Source organism: Rhinopithecus roxellana, chromosome 11 (genome assembly GCF_007565055.1).
Source record: "Rhinopithecus roxellana isolate Shanxi Qingling chromosome 11, ASM756505v1, whole genome shotgun sequence".
Taxonomy (NCBI): Eukaryota; Metazoa; Chordata; class Mammalia; order Primates; family Cercopithecidae; genus Rhinopithecus; species Rhinopithecus roxellana.
The window spans coordinates 4,465,001-4,484,960 of NC_044559.1; the positions used below are offsets into that span (position 1 = coordinate 4,465,001).

The 19,960-nt window shown below is 49.5% G+C and overlaps 1 protein-coding gene across 3 annotated transcripts; it reads right to left on the reverse strand.

The window, feature by feature from the left end:
* Nucleotides 1-1,941: 1,941 nt before the first annotated feature.
* On the reverse strand, nucleotides 1,942-19,757 carry ZNF488 (zinc finger protein 488). 3 transcript variants are annotated; one of them, XM_010383756.2, is made up of 3 exons: nucleotides 19,689-19,757; nucleotides 14,961-15,079; nucleotides 1,942-5,383 (listed from the first exon to the last, which is right to left on the reverse strand). In XM_010383756.2, exons 1-3 carry the CDS (start codon nucleotides 19,755-19,757, stop codon nucleotides 4,252-4,254), a joined length of 1,320 nt encoding a protein of 439 aa, XP_010382058.2. In that variant the 3' UTR covers nucleotides 1,942-4,251. The 3 variants fall into 3 exon arrangements, with proteins under 3 accessions (XP_010382058.2, XP_010382061.2, XP_010382059.2); XM_010383759.2 differs by lacking the exon at nucleotides 14,961-15,079 and adding an exon at nucleotides 19,199-19,300; XM_010383757.2 differs by lacking the exon at nucleotides 14,961-15,079.
* Nucleotides 19,758-19,960: the final 203 nt, after the last annotated feature.

Here is a 19,960-nt window from a genome sequence, read left to right on the forward strand (position 1 = left end):
GGCAGAAATGAAGAAGGGCTAAGAGAGAATTTGACTCCCAGACTCTGGGAACCCAGCCTGGTGATAATTAGGGACCACAATATTAACAAGCTGTAAACCCATCACTTCCACAAATCACTTTTGAAATTGTCCATTTAAATGGCTGTGAGCAATTTGGATCTACATCCATTTTTACCAAAATTAACTCCAAGTTAAAAATCAGAGTTGGGGGAAGATAGTGTGCTGTTTTCTATAGCTTCGAGTTTTCCTAAATGCCTATCCTGCTTGGGAATGGTGTAACTGGTCGAGGTTAGTAATAATTGCATGTGAGGCCGTTCTATTCACGTGCAATGTAAACTGTCGCTTGGTGTAGCCGAGGTTCCTCATAGATTGTGGATGGGGCAAGGTCCAGACCTCTCAGTGGTTCTAACCTTGACCTCACCACCACTTGCCCTGCAATGCTGAGCACATCAGCTCATGTCTGTGGACCTCAAAGTCCAATGTTGTACAGGGAGGGGGTGGTCTAGAAATCTAAAGTCCCTTCAGTTCTAAGTGTCTGCATGTCTTGGCGTATTTCTGCCTTTCAAAGAGATTTCACAGAAATTACAAACCAATCAATTAAGCCAGAGAAGGACAATTGTGCACAGCGTTTGATAGATCCTGAAACCCTCCTGAGAAGCTGATTCGAGATGTGGCAAGTACCCGGCCAGAACCAGGCATCTCACTCATTCATTTATTCGACAAATGTCTTTTGAACACCTACTATGTGCCTACATTTATCTAGATGCCAGCAATGCTGTAGGTAAAAAAAACCCACCAAATATCCCTCACAGAGCTTACATTCTAGTGATAGAGGACACGGTAAGCAAGATAAATCAGTGAAAGACTTAGCATGCAAGATAGTGAAAGTGCTGGAGAAATGGGTGATAGGAAAGTGTGTGTGTTTACAAGTAGCAGGTATGAGTTGAAATTTGAGACAGGGAGCCTACACCTGCTGCTGTCCCAGTTCCTGAACCATCCACAATGCCACATGACCACACTAGCCTGTGCAGACAGGTGGCAGGCTGAAAAGGACATGAAAAGCTCAATCTGGGGTCCTGGAGTCTTATTCTTGCACTGATGCTCCTGAGCCCATGGTCTTAGGAACGTCCTTGACCTCTTGGAGTTTAATGTCATCTGCAGTAGGTGGGAATTATTAATAACAATCTGCCTCCCAGCTGCTGTGTGTCAAGTGCATAGTGTGGGGCCTCATGCCGAGACCTTGAGTTGCCCTTTCCTGTCTCACCCAAGACAGCACACAGGGAGGCTCCCGTAGCTTCAGCTGCCTTCTGTGCTTAGCCTCTCTGTGTGTAAATGTTACCCCCACACAGCACCTAAAGGGGCCAGCAAGGCTGAGCTTTCCTTGTCTTAGTGAGCAAGGGACCTCCCAGTGTCCCTATGGGAATGATGATGCTTTATTGGCATCTGTAGGGAGCACCCTTCCCTCTTCTAGATGTGGAAGACAATGAGCTCAGGAGGTCCAGGCTCCCTCCTCCAGGCCACACTCCCCACTGCAGCTGGAGAGCACCCCCAAAGTGCCTCTCTGAGCCAAGCCCTCAGTCCCCTCAGTCCAAACTGCTCTCCTGTGAGGCCCTCCTACCCTGCCCCTCCATCTCCTCCTCACACCCTGGCACAATTGCAGACTCTGGACTGATCTTTCTCCTCAGCCACTGCTCCCCTGCCTGCATCACCAAATCACCAGCACATACTTGTCTTTGAGGCTCAGCTCTAAGTGCCCAGGGTTGCTGAATAAATGAATGGAAATGGACCCACTCACTCAATTCCTTGCCAGGTCAGGGAGACAGTGTAGGTGAAGGAAGCTCAGTACACATGGAGGCTTCCAGCTGCATGGCAGCCTCCTGCGACCCTCCACAGCCAAAGGAAGATTGCACACATATTCAGACCCAGCTTCGCACACAGAAATTATTTCCACAATATTTATTATGCACCAACAGTATGCCATGCCCTGCTCTGGGCACCAGGGATGCACAGTAAACAAATCAATCTCTACTCCCAAGGAGCTGACAGTGTGGCCGCAGCAAATCAGCAAGACAACAAACAGAAAGATGGTTGCAGATGGTGAGACATGCTGTGAAGGAAGCACCAGGGTGATGCGGCTGGGAGCGACAGAGGCTGCAGGGCTGTTTACAGGGAATCTGGGAAACTTCTCTAAGGAGCTGACCTGTGAGAAGAAGCCCTGTGGAACCACAGCAGGAGCGGCACCACGAAGAGCTAGAGAGAAAATGCTGAATGAAGCCCAGGCGCGAGAAACGGCATGAGAGCTGCAGTCAGAACATGGGAGCAGACAGCAGAACAGCAGCGAGGTGGTATAGCGGGGTGGTCTCTGCCCACTGCCACCTATGGGCCTCATAAGGGCAAGCTCAGCCCATGAAGGTAGCAGGCACAGCTTCAGGGGAGTGTCAGAAACACTGGAAGTGTTATAGCATCACCTGCAATTGACTCTGTAGAAATGGAAAGGAAACAGCTCTTGCCTCCCAGGGCTATTATAGGACTTACTATAACATCTGTATTCTTCCAGTGCTTATGCTATTGCGTGGCACACGGGGACGTGAAATGAGTGTTTGCAATTAACAACAGGCAAGGACTTGTTTGTGAAGCAGCTGGCAGGTCCTGCTGGGGCCTGCTGGGTCCTTAGGCCTGTAAGTGTGAAGGGCAGCCACAGGGTTGGAGACATCATCTGAGTTACACGTTCAGAAGATGATCTGGTTGTGTGTGTGTGGACAATGGATGGGTGCATGGTGAGAGGCAGGAATGGAGGCAGCGAGGACATCAGAGCAGCCAGGTGGGAGTGCTGCTGCTTGGAAGGGTGGACAGAGGAGAGCAAGAGAAGAGGTGCAGTCTGGGAGGCTGGCTGAGATCCCCCCCTGCTCACCCTGGCTTATTCCCAGCCACAAGCCTGAGCTCTGTGCTGGGGGCTCATTGGAGGGCTGGAAACTGCACATCAAAAGAACAATATCTGACAGTGAGGTGGAAACCAGTGCAAAAACGACACTGGCCTCCCCACAAAGGGCTTTCACGCAGACTGACCTGTGCAATGTCAAAGAGCACAGCCTGGGCTCCTCACATCCTTAGGAACAAGGACCGATGTGGGTACCTACAATAGCTACTGACTTAAATGCAGTAGATAATAAATGGTACCTAGAATGCTCCCCAGCTTCACAATCTGGAAGCCTAGTTTTTGCACATGCCCTATTCTTGGAAGGTAAAAGGGCATGTGTGTAGGTGGTGGGGAGGGGGTTCTATTTCCCTCTACTCATATACTCGCAACGTAAAGAACTATGGACCAGGTGTTGGCTGGAATTACAATCCCAATTCTTCACCCTCCTGTGGAGGGGATGGATGCTCACTCCCGTGTCACAGCTTCATCAAGGGCAGCCTAGGCTTTTCCACTCCTCAGTATGGGGCCTGGTTCTGCCACTTGTATGGGCTGAGAGGACGTTGGCAATGTGACCCAAGCAGAGGCTTCAGGTGTGCTTGTTAGACTCACCCTCTTGTGTTCTTGGCATAACCACGAAAGAAGCATGCTCGCTCTGAGTAGCCCACCAGCTGAAGAAGAAAACGAACATGACTTGATCAAATCTGAGACTTGCTGCCAAGCCCAGCCAAGCTCAGCTTAACCTGAGCCAACCCACAGACTCACGACTGAGACAGATGCTTTAGCTTGTATGCCATGGAGATCTTGTTAATAACAATAGCTGACTAGTACAGGCATCATCACAAACCTCGTTGACTCAGTGCTCAGGGTCTGCAGGCAGAATGCTGGCCACTTTCCGCACACCTTTCATGTGACCTGAATGCCAGCCTAACACACAGTGTTATCATTTCCATTTCACAGACGAGAAAATGGGGACTCAGCAGGTTAAAGCTCTTTGTCCGGGGTCACAGCTGGTATGTGAAAGAGCCCAGATTCGAATCCAGGCTTGTGTGCCTCCAAAGCCCATGATGTGTGCCAGGAGTCGTCCCCGCTCTCTGTGTCTGTTAGGGCCTTTACCCTGGATTTGCAAAGCCCATCACTTTATTTCAGGACTTCATTTCCTCAAAACACATCATGCAGGTGTGGCTTTTTCAAATTATGCCTGAGCTGTTTATCTATGAATGTCAAAGGTGGCAGCTCTGCAAAGGACCATGACATCCCCCTCAAGGCAGGCCCAGGGAGCCCCCTTCTGCCAAAGGCTGGCTGCCGCACCCAGCAGGTCACTCTGCAGCCACCTGCTAGCTGTGAGAAGTCATGTGCCGGGAGAGGTGGTGGCGCTCCCGGAAGTGCTCCTGGCACACAGGGCAGGCGAGGGCCTCTTCTCTCTGCTTCTGAGAATGTGTATCAGGCCCTGCATGCTCCTTTTTGTGGTGGGATCGCATGTGGAAGACCAGGTCGGACGTCAGGCGGAAGGACAGGTTGCACTTTGCACACCAGTTCTGGGTGGACAAGCCCAGGGAGGTGAGGGTGGGTGGCAGGAGGGCCCAGGAAGTGGTGGAGGATGACGCGGGTGGGGGCACCTGGGCCTGGGTATGCTCCAGCCACAGTGTGGGGGCACCCAGGAAAGTGCTGCAGAGTGGAGCATTCTGTGGCAATGCTTGCAAGTTCCAGAAATCACCAACCAAAAGCTTGGGAGTTGAAAGTCGACCCCAACAAGTGAGGTCTGCGGTGTTGAGGAGTCCAGACAGTTCCCCCAGGGTGTCTGCACATTCCCCTGCAGGGAAGACTGAGGTTGGCCCAGGCCTCTCTGCTGGTCGCTTGGTTGGTTTGCTAAAGGCGCTTCTCTGCTCACCTCGTGCTCTGCTGGGCCACACAGAGAAGACTTTGCTGCTGGCTGGGCCTCTGGGGACGTCCTGGGTCAGCTGCAGGGTGCCAGGCTGGCCTGTGGGGTCATCGTGCTCCCCCTCCTGGGCCTGAGCATCTGCCTGCCGGTCCTTCATCCTCGGCAGCTCTGTGAAGGCGCTCTGCCTCTGCTCCCCACGTGCCTTCGGGGGCAGTGGCTTGCCAGGTCGGGGCTTGCCTGGGGCTGCCAACAGTGCCAGCTCCACACTGCCCACATCCCGGCCCGCCCTGCCCACAGCAGCCTCAGGGCCCAGGCGGTTTGTCTTCTCCAGCAGCACTGGCTTGCAGCCCCAGCCCAGCTCAGGTTCGCTTAGTCGCCATCTGTTTTCAGCCGATGGGCTCAACGGGACTCCCTTCCCAGCTGCCATGGTGATCACCAGGGCTGGGGCCACAGGATAAGCATGGTGGCCACTCTGGCAACCATCCGTCTTTGTGGGTTTGGGGTTCTGGAGGGTTTGGCCCAGCAAGGAGCCATGAGATGTGGAAGCTCCCTGTGACACTGGGCTGGACACACTCGGCCACAGGGCCCTGCAGAGAGAGGAAGTGACAGGCAGTGAGGTGGGCATCCATCACTCAGGCACAGTGCATCATGAGCTGGCATCAGACAGGACCCTGACACTCAGGCCTCCCCCGCGGTCTGTGGGATGGGTGTGCTAACCACACCACCTCTGAGGAGACAAGGAGCATGGATGGCACCGTCCTCCAGGCCCACCTCCCTGAGGCAGAGTGAGGACAGGGGTCTCTGCTGAAAATGCCCATGGGCAGCAGCCCCTACAGCTCAGTAGAGAGAAATGTAGGATTCCCCTGTCAGAAGTGATTCCTGGGGATTAACCAGGCATGAAATGGACGGTCTGGAGGTGAATGGAAAGAACCTGCTCTGGGGACTGCGTTAGGGCCTTGGGGGTCCTTCAGAAGTTTCTGGGTCATCTGTCAACAAGTAGACTCCATCACGAGGAAGCCACGTGCCCTCAGCCCCTGCTCCATGCTCAAGCTCCCTCTGGCCCTGGCTGAGTGTTGAGGGCACAGGGAGGCCGCAGCATTAGGGCCGCTGTGTTGGAGGATCATGGACTTCATGGTCTTTGCTCCTCACGCAGCCCTCTCTGTCCTGACCCTAATGTCAACCCATCGCTCCTCGGGTTACCAGACCTGCCTCCTGGCCTGGCAGCCCCTTTGTCCACATCACATTCCCTGTCAGCTTCTGCACGGTCTCCGATTTTCTCAGAGCCATGCTTCTTGTGAGAGTCATGTGTCCCCACTCTTCCCCCAACTCCCAAGTACATGTGGACAGTTTCATTCCCATCATACCTGTGAACTCATTCCAAAATGCACCTCAGGCACAGCCTCCCCTTGAGGCTTCCCAGTGCTCTCAGACACAGACAACACTCCCTCCTCCATGCCACCACTGTCCTGGGCACCAAAGGCCTGCATGCACCACGTGCAACATTGTATTTACTTGCTTGTGGTCTGCTAGAAGGCAAACTCTAAGAACCCAAATATGTCGATTCACCTTCACATCTGCAGTACTTAATCATGCATGCAACAGGACAGGAGCTCAGGAAGCCTTTGCTGAATGAATGAGTGAATGAATGACAGGACAGCAACTGTTAGAAAGAAGTCAACTTTGTCCTCCCAAAGAGTGTGGCCTATGACCTGCTCTTGCACAGAGAGGAGAATGTGAGCCCTCCATATTCCCACAGGGCCAAGGGAGGAGACATCCGCATGGTGAGAAGGGCGACGAGCCGACTGCAGCCTGCCTCCTAGCTTCTCCACCTCCTGCTCCTACCCTGTGCTCCCTGCCAGGCATTTGGCCCTGCCCAGTCCATAGCTCAGGTGCAGGTGGGGAAACCACTAGCTGTGGCTGAAGGGTGTGCTTTGCTTTCCAACTCTGAAGTAAGATCAAACTATGAAGCCCCACCATGGGCATCCAGCCTCTCCCCATTTCCTTATCTCCTCTTGACCCTAGTTCTAACCCCAGTGAGAACCCACCCAGTTTTTCCTTAGGGAATAGCCCACCGGCCTGTGGGTTGGCCTGTGGATGCCAAGAGTCACCTTAAGGGTGGGGGTCACACAAGGGCCCAGAACTCCAAAAGTACCTTCCCTCAGGCGCTGGACTAACAGTCTGACCATGGCTGGGAGAAGAAGGCTGAGGGGTCAGATCTCCCTAACAGGAGAAGGAAATGAAGTATGGTTTATAGTAGTGAAAGCAACAAGCAAGTAAATGCTAACTCCAGAGACATGGTGAACAAAGCAGGACGCATACGCAATGCGAAGCACTGTGCAGCCTTGGACAGTGATGCTCGCTATGCTTATGATCAAATGCTGATCATGGTTTATAGTGGTGGTTTATAGTGGTTATAGTGGTGAAAGCAACAAGCAAGTAAATGAGTAACTCCAGAGACATGGTGAACAAAGCAGGATGCATATGCAAGACGAAGCACTGTGCAGCCTTGGACAGTGATGCTCACTATGCTTATGATCAAATGCTGAGGAGGCAAAAGGACAAAAAGATTATAGATTTGGTGTTACCTATTCTATGCGCACACACACAAAATGCATACACCAAAGGAAAAACCCCAGGAGGAAACACAGAAAACGACCACCAGGTCATTTGTTCATTGATTCCCTCTTCCGTTCATTCCGCAAGCATTCACTGAGAGCATCCAGCATGCAGGTCCTGTGCGAGGTGCGGTAGTGACAGTGGTGATGAGGCAGTCCTGAGTTCAGTTGTACAGAACACAGGGACCTGCACATGCGCCAGTGTTGCAAACAGGCAATGGTGGCATCTAAACTGAGCTCTGAGGACCCAGAAGGGCCTGCCCAGGGTTCACAAGAAGCTTGCATGGAGCCTGCGGTGTGGAGAACCTGAGGGCTCTCTGGGGAACTGAGCCTAACACAGTTCTGCAGTGGGAGAGTGCTCGGGGAGGGGTAGGATCCAGAAGCCAAAATAAAATGGATCTGACTGTTTTTAGAAATAAATGATTAATGTTTTAAGTGTGGCTATAAAGACTACACAACAGTATGGGAAAAAACGTTTATAATACAACGTTAGTGTCAGATATAAACATGTTGTAAAACAAAACAGGAAAAAAGCCTATCTACCAAATAAACAGAAACATGAAAGAAAACATACCAAAGCAATATGTATGTGAAAAATAATTTATACTATGTAGTACACTATATAACATATAGTATACATAGAATGTATACACACTATACCATATAATATGCTATATATGTAATATGCTGTATACTATGATGATGCTAGTATTGGAATTTGGGGGAGTTTTTTCTTAACTTTCCAATATTTTCAAACTAGTCTTGTTTTAGCACTTTGTTTTGTTCTGCAGTCAACTGTTTTAAAGGGGGCAGTGCCCTTTTCTGCTTGGTTGGGGTCAGAATTCTGTAAGGGATTTTCACAGCCCAGTGGAGCTGAAGCCTCCATGACTTCAGAGATGCTACTTTCGTAACTGCTCCAGGAAATAATTCTGAGGTGAATTCCCCCTGCTGTCTACTCTCCCTTGGAAAAGAGGAGTCCTAGCCCCCACACTGGAGTGCTCTGGCTGGAGTCTCCTGGGAGCGGAGGGGCTTGCCCAGCGGGCGGGCTATTTCTCATAGGGGCTTCACAGTCTGTTTCACGCCGTCTAGAGAGACCTCACTTCTGCCAAGACTGGAACTGAGCATTCCCTGGGCCACAGGAACCAAAGGAGAGCTTCGGAAGAAGAGTGCCTGGGCACTCAGATCAGATCAGATCAGCTTTTAGGCAAAGTGCATTTCATTCTCTATTCATTCACTCAGTAAACATGCACAAAGCACCTACTATGTGCCAGGCTCCAGTCTACATAAGACTGGTGACTCTCAACACTGAATTCTAAGTAGTTGGAAATGGCTGGAGAGTAGGGTGAGTGTGCAGTGTGGCCTGCGGTGTGGCCTGGAGGATGCATGTGGAATTCAGAGCAGGAAGGTCCCCTGTGGAGGCCCAGAGAAAATTTCAGGGCTGGACGCAGTCCTGATATAGCAGCCCTGGCCTTGCCTGTGCTTGAATTCAGGAAGAGAACCTAACATGTGGGGACAAAGAGTAACTGGCCGAGAACAGAGCCAGTGATGCTCAGGGGAGGGACATTCTCCTGTTGGCCCTCCCCACCCACCCCTGCCATGCACCGGCCTGTCTCCAGTAATACGTGGCAAGGTCTTTGCTGGAAGCTCAAGCCTCCTCTGCTTTCTGAGCATAGAGAAGACAGAGCCCAGTGTGAAGCATAGGTCGAGAAAAAAAATAAAGAGAAGGAGAAAACAGAGAAAATGCATAAAGATTCCTAGCTCTAAACCTTCTTCCACCTCTATCACTGCCCCAAATTTCTCCAGGGCTCTCTGTCATGAAAATTTCAGAAAGTGCATGAGAAAAGTTTGCAAATGAAGTCAGGGCTCACAGGCAGGGGAAAGTACTGGTTTCAGACTAGGCCAGATAAAGAAAAATATCAAAGACATCAGGAGAGCACCGACCTCGCCCACGGGACGCCTGCCGCAGTGAGCTGCCACACGCCTGGCCCAAGTAAGAGGTGGACACACTCCCCTGGCAGCCACCATCTGGGGGTTCTGCCTCATGTGTGTCCAAGGCTCCTGATGGGTGGGAGGGATGGGCAGAGGATGCTTCATCCCCACTGGAATCAGGCACCTCCTGCCAGGTGTTGACACAGATGTGAGGAAGGAAGGAGGCCACACCTATGGCAGACTGAGCTCTGTGGCTTACTCCACCTTGGCATGTCATGGAGCCACTGACCCCCATCACACCAGATTTTTCCAACCCCAGCAAGCATGCAGTACTCAGCCACCCTCCAAGAGTCTCAAAAATAAAGCCTGTATGGCTTGGCAAATAAGAAATTAGGTCCATGCATATGGCAAAAGTTAGACACAGCGAGCTTTGCTGGTCTTTCCCTCTGTTTTCCTTCCTCGGGAACACTCTTAAAAGAACAATCAAAATAGCAATTAAACAAAAATGTCCCTGTTATCCTCCAGAGAGCACGATACTGTATTTGCTTTACTCTAGTGACTATTGCATCTATTACCAAGCTTCAGACTATTAATAATACACAGGAATACCAAGAAGCAAAATAAAACAGAAAGGCACAAAAAGTAGAATGGGAAAGACGTGGGTTCGAATCTCACCTCCATGCATTTATTATGGAGCTTCAGTTGTGTAATGTAACTTCTCTCAATATTGGGCAATCGTGAAATGAGTGGGAAAATAATGCATTTAAACAGGATAATAATATCCAGAAGGAGGCCCCCACCTCGCCCGGCCCATGTCAGTGCCTCAGGAATGTTCATTTATTTCTTTGTGGTCAAGGGACAGGAACAAAATGAAGGGCATGGAGAAGTAAACAAAAGAATCAATGACTATACAGAGCCATTCTGCTGGGACAAGGGACACCCTCTCCAAGCCTATGATGGAGACAGGCAAAGTCTTCCATAGACGGAACATCACTCTCCTAACGAAAATACTTGCATTCTCAAAGATACAAACTGTGCCACTTTCTTAACTGAATAAACGCAGGCAGCATGGTGAGGAAGGACGGCCCAGCAGGCCTTGCCCAGTATACCCTAAGAGAACACCAAACATTCTGCTTTAGGTGTTCCACCCACCTACACTGTTTTATTCCCATGCCTTCACCAGATGTTGAAACGTGCTGCCAAATCAAACCTAGACATAAGACAAACCAAAATAACAAGGAAAGCTTGCTGGTTAAGACTGAGAAACAGCGTGGGGTGGGCAAAAGTTAAGACGCTCGGGTATAAGTCTCAGCTTCAGTGTTTCGAGAGGGCCTTGGACAGGTCCCTGTCCTTCAAAGACCTTGCTCAGCTGCAAAATGAGGAGGCTGGACCAGGTGGCCTCTATGATCCTAAATACCATAAGGCGGCGAGTGATATCTTTATGTGGCATTATGATGTATCTCTTGTGATCAGTCTAGTTTTTTAGACATTATTTTGACAAGCTAAAGGGCAAAAAATGCAGATCTAATAATCAACTGTGCAACAGCCTGATACTTCTGTCAGCCATAGCCATACCCAGACTAACTTGCTCTTCTAACATTCATGAATATTCAAACACAAACAGGACTGTGGACTCCTTCTAAAAGAGGTGGATTAATAGGTCCCAGGAGCAGATCCCTGGTTACCTTGACACTCCACAGTGATTTCTCACATCCCTTAGGTTCCAGCAATCAGGGCTTCCTAGCTGCAGACAGCAACCTCTACCCAGGTAGTTTAAACAGAAAGGAACTTCTTAAAGGGTATCATGCAGCTCATTAAATCTCTGTGAGAGCCACAGACCAAGTTTGGGTGCTCTCCAAGGGTCAGGATAGCCAGAAAAAAAAAAGCCTGACCATGCTCTGGCACTGTCTAGTAGAAACTCTGCTGGTATCAGCACCTATCACAAGGGATCAAACTCCTACAAACTCCACCACACACAGCCACCCCACAGACCAGATGTCCCTGCCACTGTGAATGACAGACATCACCTGCCTGCCAAAGACTTCAGCTCATGGGACTCGACTGCACATCCAGGACTGGGTGATGTACCTGGCTGCTTGTGGGGATCTATGTCAAAGGCCTGTACCCTGGATGCAAAGCAGTCTGGGAAACATGGATTCAGCTTCCCAACCTCTGCAGTGCAGGAAAACCAAGTGAGATGGGGTTAGAAATGGTTGTTGATTGAACCAATGACAGTATCTGTTACTGTGGCACTTAATAAAGCTCACCCCCTGAGGAAACTGAGAGGACACAGCCATGCAACTCTGTCTGAAGGTTTTCCTCTCTGCTTGCAACTTGATTTTCTTGGCATGTGGCCAGTGGTGTGCTGGAGTCGGCTCACATTGGCTTGTGAGATGATCAGGAATGTTTTGAGTTAGCTGTTTTAACTCAGACATTATTCAAAACTAAATTATACAAACTTACAGTCGTAGAAATTGTATTAAAAACACAGGTAATACATACTCAGAACCCATCACTTTCTAGGCATTCTACTACACTACTACACATTCCCGTTGCCTACACTGTGGACGCCGCTCTGCCTGCCGGTGCAGGGGCTTGCCACTGTCCACTCCTCCTCACACCACATCCAGGGATATCGTGAGTGGCCAGAAATCAGGAAATCAGTCAGAATGGGATCATTTATGGAAATGCTATAAATCAAGGCTTGATTTCTTGTTTTGTTCATTGTCTGGACTTAAGAAAGTAATGGAAAAAAATTGTCAATAATGCAGATTAAACTGAAATTGTTGTCTTGTCGATAGCTGTTATATTGTGAATAGCTCACAAAAAGCTGAGGGACTATTCTTCCAGTATTCTGAAACTATTATGTGATTTACGAAAGAAGTTATTTAGATCACTGACAAACAAGTGAAGTTCTGACATATGTTCATTGTTCCACTTTCGTCTTACACTTTATTGTAAATTAAAATATCACCCAAAATTCATGTTAGAGCTACACCCTGAGAACCAGTTGTTAAACACTTACCAGCACACCACAGCGTGTACCCCATATACTTTCTAATTCTTGGCACCAGAATAATGAGAGGCCCTCCTGGAAGAGGCAGGAGGCCTCCAAAGGGCAGACAGATACATAGAAAAGAGAGAGCAGAGAGAACGGCACACACGAATGCCAGGCAGTGACAAGAGTGGGTTAGACGTAAATCGAGAGTGTTTGTGAGGACTGTTTTTGGGTAAGACCACATGGTCTAGCCACAGGGAGCCAGACCATATCTCTTAGAGGAGACAGTCATTCATTTGTTCTGTGGATCCGTGGGGAAGAGACAGCCTGTGTCTGATCTATCTCTGCAGCCCCCACAGGGCATCTCAGGAAGAGTGGGGTAGACTGCAGGGTCCCCCTTTGCCCCAGGTTTTTAAACCAGCTGACAGGAAAGGAGGAATACACAATCTCTATGACAAGAGCAGTCAGATGGCTTGGTTCTGTTTTATGCTACTCAGCATCCTTCCTAACCAAACCCAGTTTCAGTTTGAGAAGCTGCTTATGTGTGCCTGGTACTGGAACTCTCTGAATAGCTCAATCCTGGTCTTTTTTGAGCTTATTTCTCCAGTTCTCCCTCTGACACTGTGATCTACCTGCCACCATAACCTTCTAATTAATTCCTTCTTGACAAAGTTGGCCAGAGTCTGTCGCTGTGGTTTGCATCCAAAGAATCCTGATTGCTATGGATGTGACAACTCACCTCAGCTTGGAGCACTATGCCTCCAGGACTCTCTCATGGAACACACACACACACACACACACACACACACACACACACACACACCACATACGGCTGCCACCCAGAGGCGCTGGCTCAGCCCTGCCCCTGCACCTGTCAGCATCTAGCAGCAGCTGCCACATTCACAGAGCACACAGGACTTCCGCCTGCCAGCTCTGACTTAATTCGACTGTGCTTGCACCCTGGTTGAGGGCAGTTTTCCTTCCTTGCTAGTTGCCATATTCATTTTCTCTCTTGACCCTCAGGAGTGCCAAGCCACTTCAGGCACCTGGGGACAGGGGCTCTGCAGGCATAGGTGCACAGAAGGACAAACCTTGGAGCAATGCACATGCAGGCTAGGCAGGATGGGTCTGGCTGTGCCTGGCCCCCACCCGCACACTAGGGGGCAGTCACCTCACCACTGGCCCTGCCCCTAGAGACAGCATGTGTAACCTCATCTCCACTCACCAGAAGTGCTCACTCTTGGTTCTCCCCACACATGAATCCACTCGCTTCTCCTCTGCTCCCCTGTCAGAGGTTTGTGAACTGTCTGCCTGTGCCAAACTGGACACCCATGGGTGGACCAGCTTTCAGTCTCACCCTGGAAGTGCCCATGGTGTGGAAGGGAAGACATGCAGTGACCACATGTGAAGGTGCCACCCATGGGGAAGTGGCATCAGCCAGCTGGGATGCCTTCATCCCTACCCACCCTCACCAGCCCCACCCTCAAGTTCTGGAAACCAGAACGCAAGTTCTTCCAAGTGCCCCCTTCGCTGGTGAGTGGTACTGGCAAAGCCAGACCCCACTCAGCATTCCAGAATTTTCGTCCTTAGAAAATATTTATCCCAGGGTTCAGGGAGAATCTAGGAGTGGTTGAGAGCCTTATTCAATGGGGCCTCCATGGCTTGCTATGCATAAATATAACCTGGGCCAAATCAGCTTCTTCCTCTCCCTGCTTCCTGCCCACCCATGAAAGGATGTACCTGTGTCCAGTCACTTCCTGCAGGAGCTCTCAAGGAGATGAGCGGCCAACTCTCTCACAGAGTGAAAGCACAGGATAAATCAGAGAGAAAGCAAGAAAAGTGAACACAAAACCTCAGCGTGCTCTTTTGTCACAAGTTTTTGACCAGCTCCTGTGGAACATCACCACCCTGCCTTGCCCTGCAAACCACCTTGTGTGACTTCTGAAAGTCCAGGTCCTTTGTCGCATGGAGAGGATGCAAACCACATGCTGCAGCAGGCTCTGCACCACTCCTGATGCCCTTTTTGAGTGGATTCCTCAGAGGTGGTGCCTGACGTCAGAGATTAATGTCAGCCAGTGTCTCCCAAAGAGGCAGAGGCAGAAACATCACTCCTCTCTGTGACCCCGGTTTCCATCTGTAAAATGGGCTTGGGCTAAGCTGTCTCTCCAGTCCATCCGAGACCTTCCCATGTATGACTAATGGGATGAAGTCAATCTCCTTTACAGCAGGATGGAACATTTGCTATCAGGATGCTTCAGGGTATGAGAATAGGAGTCACCATTTATCGGCTACATAAGTTCTACATGACAAACAATAGTATTAATAAATGAAATAAGGCACCTTGTTCATTTCATTTTCATAAAAACCATATGGGGGAAGCTACATGTCTCAGTTCAGGTGCACTTATCTCCAATCTGCCAAATGCCATCCTGATAAACTCAGGGCAGCATCTCAGCTTTTAGAGACCATTGTGGATCTGGACACCGCCAACTGCTGAATTAAATATCCCACCCAGCTTCACAATCCATCAATGTTAACATCCAGATCTTAATAAGAAGGAGCAGGAGGATGGAGAAAATGAGGAGATGAAACTGGGAACTACCTGGGGACCTTTCATCCCACCCGGGACCCGCGAGGGTCAGTGTTGTCACATGCATCAGCACTGCATGGAGTAAGGTCAGACAGGCCAGGGCACAGGATGTCCTCCAGAACCCCGACAGAACAAGGGCCAGACCGAACACCTGCAAGGTGGAAAATGACATGAGTCTGGCATGACTTGTTCCCAGGGAGCCCCCGCCAGCTCCTCATGCACGTCTCTCCTTTGCCTACAGACTCACAACCTTTTTCTTACTCTAGGATCTTTCCCAGGGCCAACATCAGATTTGAGACTCATCCGCCTCCAGGCTTTATCTTTAACACCTCTCAGACAGCACCTCAGATGGAGGATCTCATTCCAGGTCACACCATGCCCTGGCCAGGGCGTTCTCTGGTCAGGGCCCTGAGCACACACACAGCAGCCCAGCGCTGCCTGGCTCCTGCTTTCCTCCAAGGACCCGCCTGCGCCCTTTGCACCTGCAGATCCTCCTCTGTCCAGACCACTGTGGGCACAGTGCAGCTGCACCTTCCTCCCCTTCACAGACACCAGCTGCCCTAGACGGCGATGGATCTATGAAGCCCTATTCTCCTGGCTCTGAACATGATATGAAAAGATGCTTTGTGGTCGTCAGCTCTCCTCAGTAGGCTCAGTTCACACCCGGGCTCTCGCCCCCTGACACTCTTTACTGGCCCTTGTCACTCTGTCATTGTGAGTGTCCTGGGAAGGGCTCCTCTTGTCCTCCTTGGCTCTTGTCCCTCTGACCTCAGCAAGACATTTTTCTGAGCCACACAGATGTCTCTCATTGCCACCCATGTCTTTCCTACTTGAAAAAAAACAGATTTCATTCCAGGACTAACCCACCACTTTCAGAGCCCTCAGATCCCGTGAATCACGGAAATCAAGTGATGATCTTTGAAACTTTCTGAAACTGAGCTCCCCAAGTCTACAGGGGATCTAGCCATTGCTGGCCTTCCTCACCAACAGAGAGCACATCTCCCCAAGGCTCCCAACCCAGCTGGGCCATCAACCAGGGTCCCCTATTGCCCAACTCAGCAGGTGCTGCATCCTGGGAGATGAAGCGTCACACACCCCACGGTGTTAAGAGCCTGTGGTTCTCAGTTTATTACCCATCCTCTGGACCCTGACTGCACACTGATCATTCACTCATTTAGGAACCACTGGTCACATTCTCCCACATTACCTGTCTATACCTTAACCAGGTTGTCTCAGGTAACCTTGGAGTCTTCCGTCCACATAGATGTTAAGTGCACGGGCTCCAGGGTCAGAGGCCAGCTCTGCTCTATCCAACCTGTGACCTTGGGCAAGGTGTGGGTCCTCTCCAGGCCTCTGTTTTCTGATCTATAAAGAGGGTGACCTTGGTGTTTTCTTCACTGGGTTGCTGGAAAGATTAGAAGAATGAATATAGAGAAAGTGCTAAGAAACCTGTCTCAGTAAACATTAGGGGTATCACTTCTTATTGCACTGAGTGCAAAGGGATAGAGTCCACCCTTTGGCGGCCTTCCCATTACTCCTGAGCTCTCAGGGACCGGCACACAACGGTGTTTAATGAATGACCAAACAGCCTGGGCATTTTTCTCCTTCCCACTACACCTACAGAAGAAAGAACTCTTGGCAAACAGCTGGATAACCTCTTTTTCCTGAGATGTCTGAAGTCACTCCCTAACCCAAGCCAACTAGCCAGCCTCAAGCTGTTCTGAGCTGCGGGTCAGGCACCAGATCTTATTCAGAGACACCATGTACCCCCAACTCCCCCATGCAGTGCTTTGCTGCATCTGCCTTTCTCTTTAGCTAAAACACACAACAGCAGAAAATGCTTCCTGTCTTCTAATCCTTCGGTGTCCCTAGTCTCTGCAGAAGCTTCCCAGACCCTTCTGGAAGATTCCAGAGGACAATCATCTATGGGCCTTTTCTGCATTTGGATTGTGAGGTCCTGGGGTTTCTTAAGAAAGGAAATACACCTGTTTCCAGGAATTCTCCTGGCTCTGGTACACTGAGGAAATTAAACACTGAAGGTGATCCAGGCTTTCCCAGAGGCTGACTGGTGGCACTGGGGAGATGAGCAATTCCTGGTCAACCCCTACAGGCTCTGTGGCCAGCTATGCCTAGACCCCTCTAGCAGCAATGCCTGCTGCATTCCGAGAAAGTTAAGTGCAGGAGACTACGGACACAGCCAGTACCCATTGAAGCAGGGAGAGTGGCTCTAGTGCAACGTAACTTGGCCATGTGGACTCTCATAGGGGTGGATGCAATCTCATCACCCAGTCAGATGCCTGAGACTGTGCAGAAGCAGGGCCAGTGAAAGCAGAGGGCAGATCCAGTGCTTCAATGGGGCCCTGCTGTACAGATGGAGAGTCTGCTATGGATATGACTGAGTATGGCCAGGACGCAGAACAGGGAGCAGTGTTCTGCCAAACAATGCCAGTAGACAATGGCTGGTGCTGTGTGGAGTGATATTTTAGATGTTGCATGTGCCAGGGCTGCAGCAACATGGAAGTCACATAATGGGACTGAATTAGCCCTGGTCACTCAGGCTCCAGGGCACAACTTGTGTTCTAAATCAGCCCTGCTACTACCTGCCTCAGACAAATACTCTGGGCCTCCATCTCTTCATAAGTAAGACAAGAACAGTGATCTTCACTTCAGGCACTCACGGACGGGACTCAACAGGGCTCTGTACATGCCAGGTAGCAAGAGCACAAGGAACAGCAGCTCTTTTCCTAATATAACTAGAGAATAAAGGTGGAGCCTGAGACGGTGGTCCCAATTCCACTGGCAGCCTTCAGGGAAAAAGTCCATGATTTTACCTCAGCTACTCCTTCCGACATTCCCAGGTTCCAACAATAGCATCATCTAAGGATAAAAAGACAATGATGTTCTTACAAAGACAGTGACCACTAATGAGGAACAATCAGTTTAAAAATATTGAAATTCATCTTTTTTTAAAAAAATAATTGGTGTGATTACATGTTTCAAACAAAAGTTGCCACCTCTTGGATACCTGAAAAGAAATCTGCCAAGCAAAGCAGACATGATGATTCTAAATTATTTGCAAAGTCTTTTACCCCTCCCCCCAGAATCCTCACATATTGGGGATCAGGGATTAGATATAAAAGGCAATTTAACTTTTTAAAACAGAAAAGAGCTTCACAAATCACAGTTCCATGCACATACCTATGAATTTGTCCAAAATATCTAGCACATGCAAATTCTTTCACTGAACACACTGCAATGTACCTTCATCACACTTCATTTCTGTTTAATGCTGTGTGATTTATCTATGGCCAAATTTCCATTTCTGTATCAATCAAAAGTAAATTAGTTGAATTTTCATTAAAGGTCATAATAAACTACAATATCACGTTAAATTATTTCCAAGAAGCAAAAGCTTCAAGCTTTATTGGTAATTAAGATCTTTACAAACAAACAAGGGCTCTTTTATAACTTAGTGCATATATATTATGTATTTGTGTGTGTTTGAACACATAAATATTATGTGTCATAAATATCATTAAAAATTAAATCACATATCTCTGATAAGATTACATTTTAACCAAGAAACAAAAAATTGCCTCGATATAGTTCTATTTTATCCCTCAAAAATGAATGAGGCTTGATTTTCTAGAGTTCGTCCTTTATGCATCTATGACAATCTTTGGTACTAACAGGAACTATTTTCCCCTTGGCCCTCCTATTTAATGTACATAAAATCATTAATTTCAAATGCCATAATTACTGCCATAAAATGCCTAATGTCTCCCTCAGGAGTAATTAAGTAAGTTCATTTCTGTACATCAGTGGCATTGGCAACTACATATTTTAGAAATTTACTGTTAATTTCTTATTTCCAGGCGCCCTCATGTTTCAGGTGCAAAGCTCTAGCCTCCCACTGTCTTCCCACAACCCTGCTCTGAATCCTGTCCCCTCCCTCCCCTGCACCTGGCATTGCATAGCCTGCCCAGAAGGCAGGTGTAGGTAGGAACTCCCCTTAAATGCTTCTGCAAGGCTTAGCTTCCTGCTGTGCTGTCTGTGTCTATTAGTAAAGGCAAAATGTCAAGGAAAGGATTCAATCAAACCCTTGCCTCTAAAACCAGGTATGTTCTTTCAGCTCATTCTAAAAACTCATTATAATGTGATCATTTGGCATTGTTTTGTTTCCCAGGAAAGGCAGTGAACAGGTTACACGTCCATATCTTTGGATATAATCTGTTGGAGAAAGGATCTGGGGCTGATGCATGGTTCTTACCCTACTGCCCAGCGCAAGCCTGGGCTAGAATAACAGCAATACACGATAAACCCCGGGAGGGGCAGAGGGAGGGATGAAAACAACTGCAGCCTGAAAGTCACCCTAGGAGAAAAAAAAAAATCATAGGCAGAATTCTTGAGCGCTGAAAAAACAGCGGGGAGAGGGGGAAGGTGAGGGAGAAGGATAAAGAAAGAGAGGAAAAGAGGGAGAGGGAGACAGACTGACACGGAAGGAAATGAAAACAGGAAGACAATAAAGAAGAGATAGAGGAGAAAAAGTGAGAGAGGAGAAAGGGAACAGAAACGGGGATGGGACTCGGAGACGACAGGAGAGAGCTAGAGGAAGCTGGCGACATTGGGAAGGAAAGGACTCCACAGTCAAAGGCAGGACTCAACAACCCTGTCCTGGGGAAAGGCAGTGAAGTGAGATGGATCCCGCCACCCGCGCCCGCTCGCGGCTCTGTCCCTGCAGACAGGAGCGCGCGCCTCACCTGGGCTCTCTGGAGATGTGGAACAAGAGGTGCTGGGGCAGCACAGCCTCCTCCCGGCCAAGAGCACATGCGCGTGGCTCTGAACTTGGCGCTGGAGCCCTGAGGGCGGCCAGGTCCCTCCCCAAAGCCGCTCCCGCCTTCGGGGCGTGGCCTCGGCTTCGCCCACCCCCAGGGAAGCTCCAGCCTTCGGGGCGGGGCTTGCGGGTGGGCTGCCCCGGCGGGGGAGGGCGCCGCTGGCCAAAGAACCCGCAACCCTGGGAGAAAACCCTCTT

What these genes read in the sequence shown, in the direction of transcription:
- ZNF488 (XM_010383756.2), bottom strand. Translation starts at nt 19,757, where the DNA reads ATGTGCTCTTGGCCGGGAGGAGGCTGTGCTGCCCCAGCACCTCTTGTT. An exon ending in CACATCTCCAGAGAGCCCAG is followed by an intron (nt 15,080 to 19,688) that starts GTGAGGCGCGCG and finishes TCCACCTTGCAG; the next exon opens with GTGTTCGGTCTGGCCCTTGT. An exon ending in CTGACCCTCGCGGGTCCCGG is followed by an intron (nt 5,384 to 14,960) that starts GTGGGATGAAAG and finishes CTCTCTCTGCAG; the next exon opens with GGCCCTGTGGCCGAGTGTGT.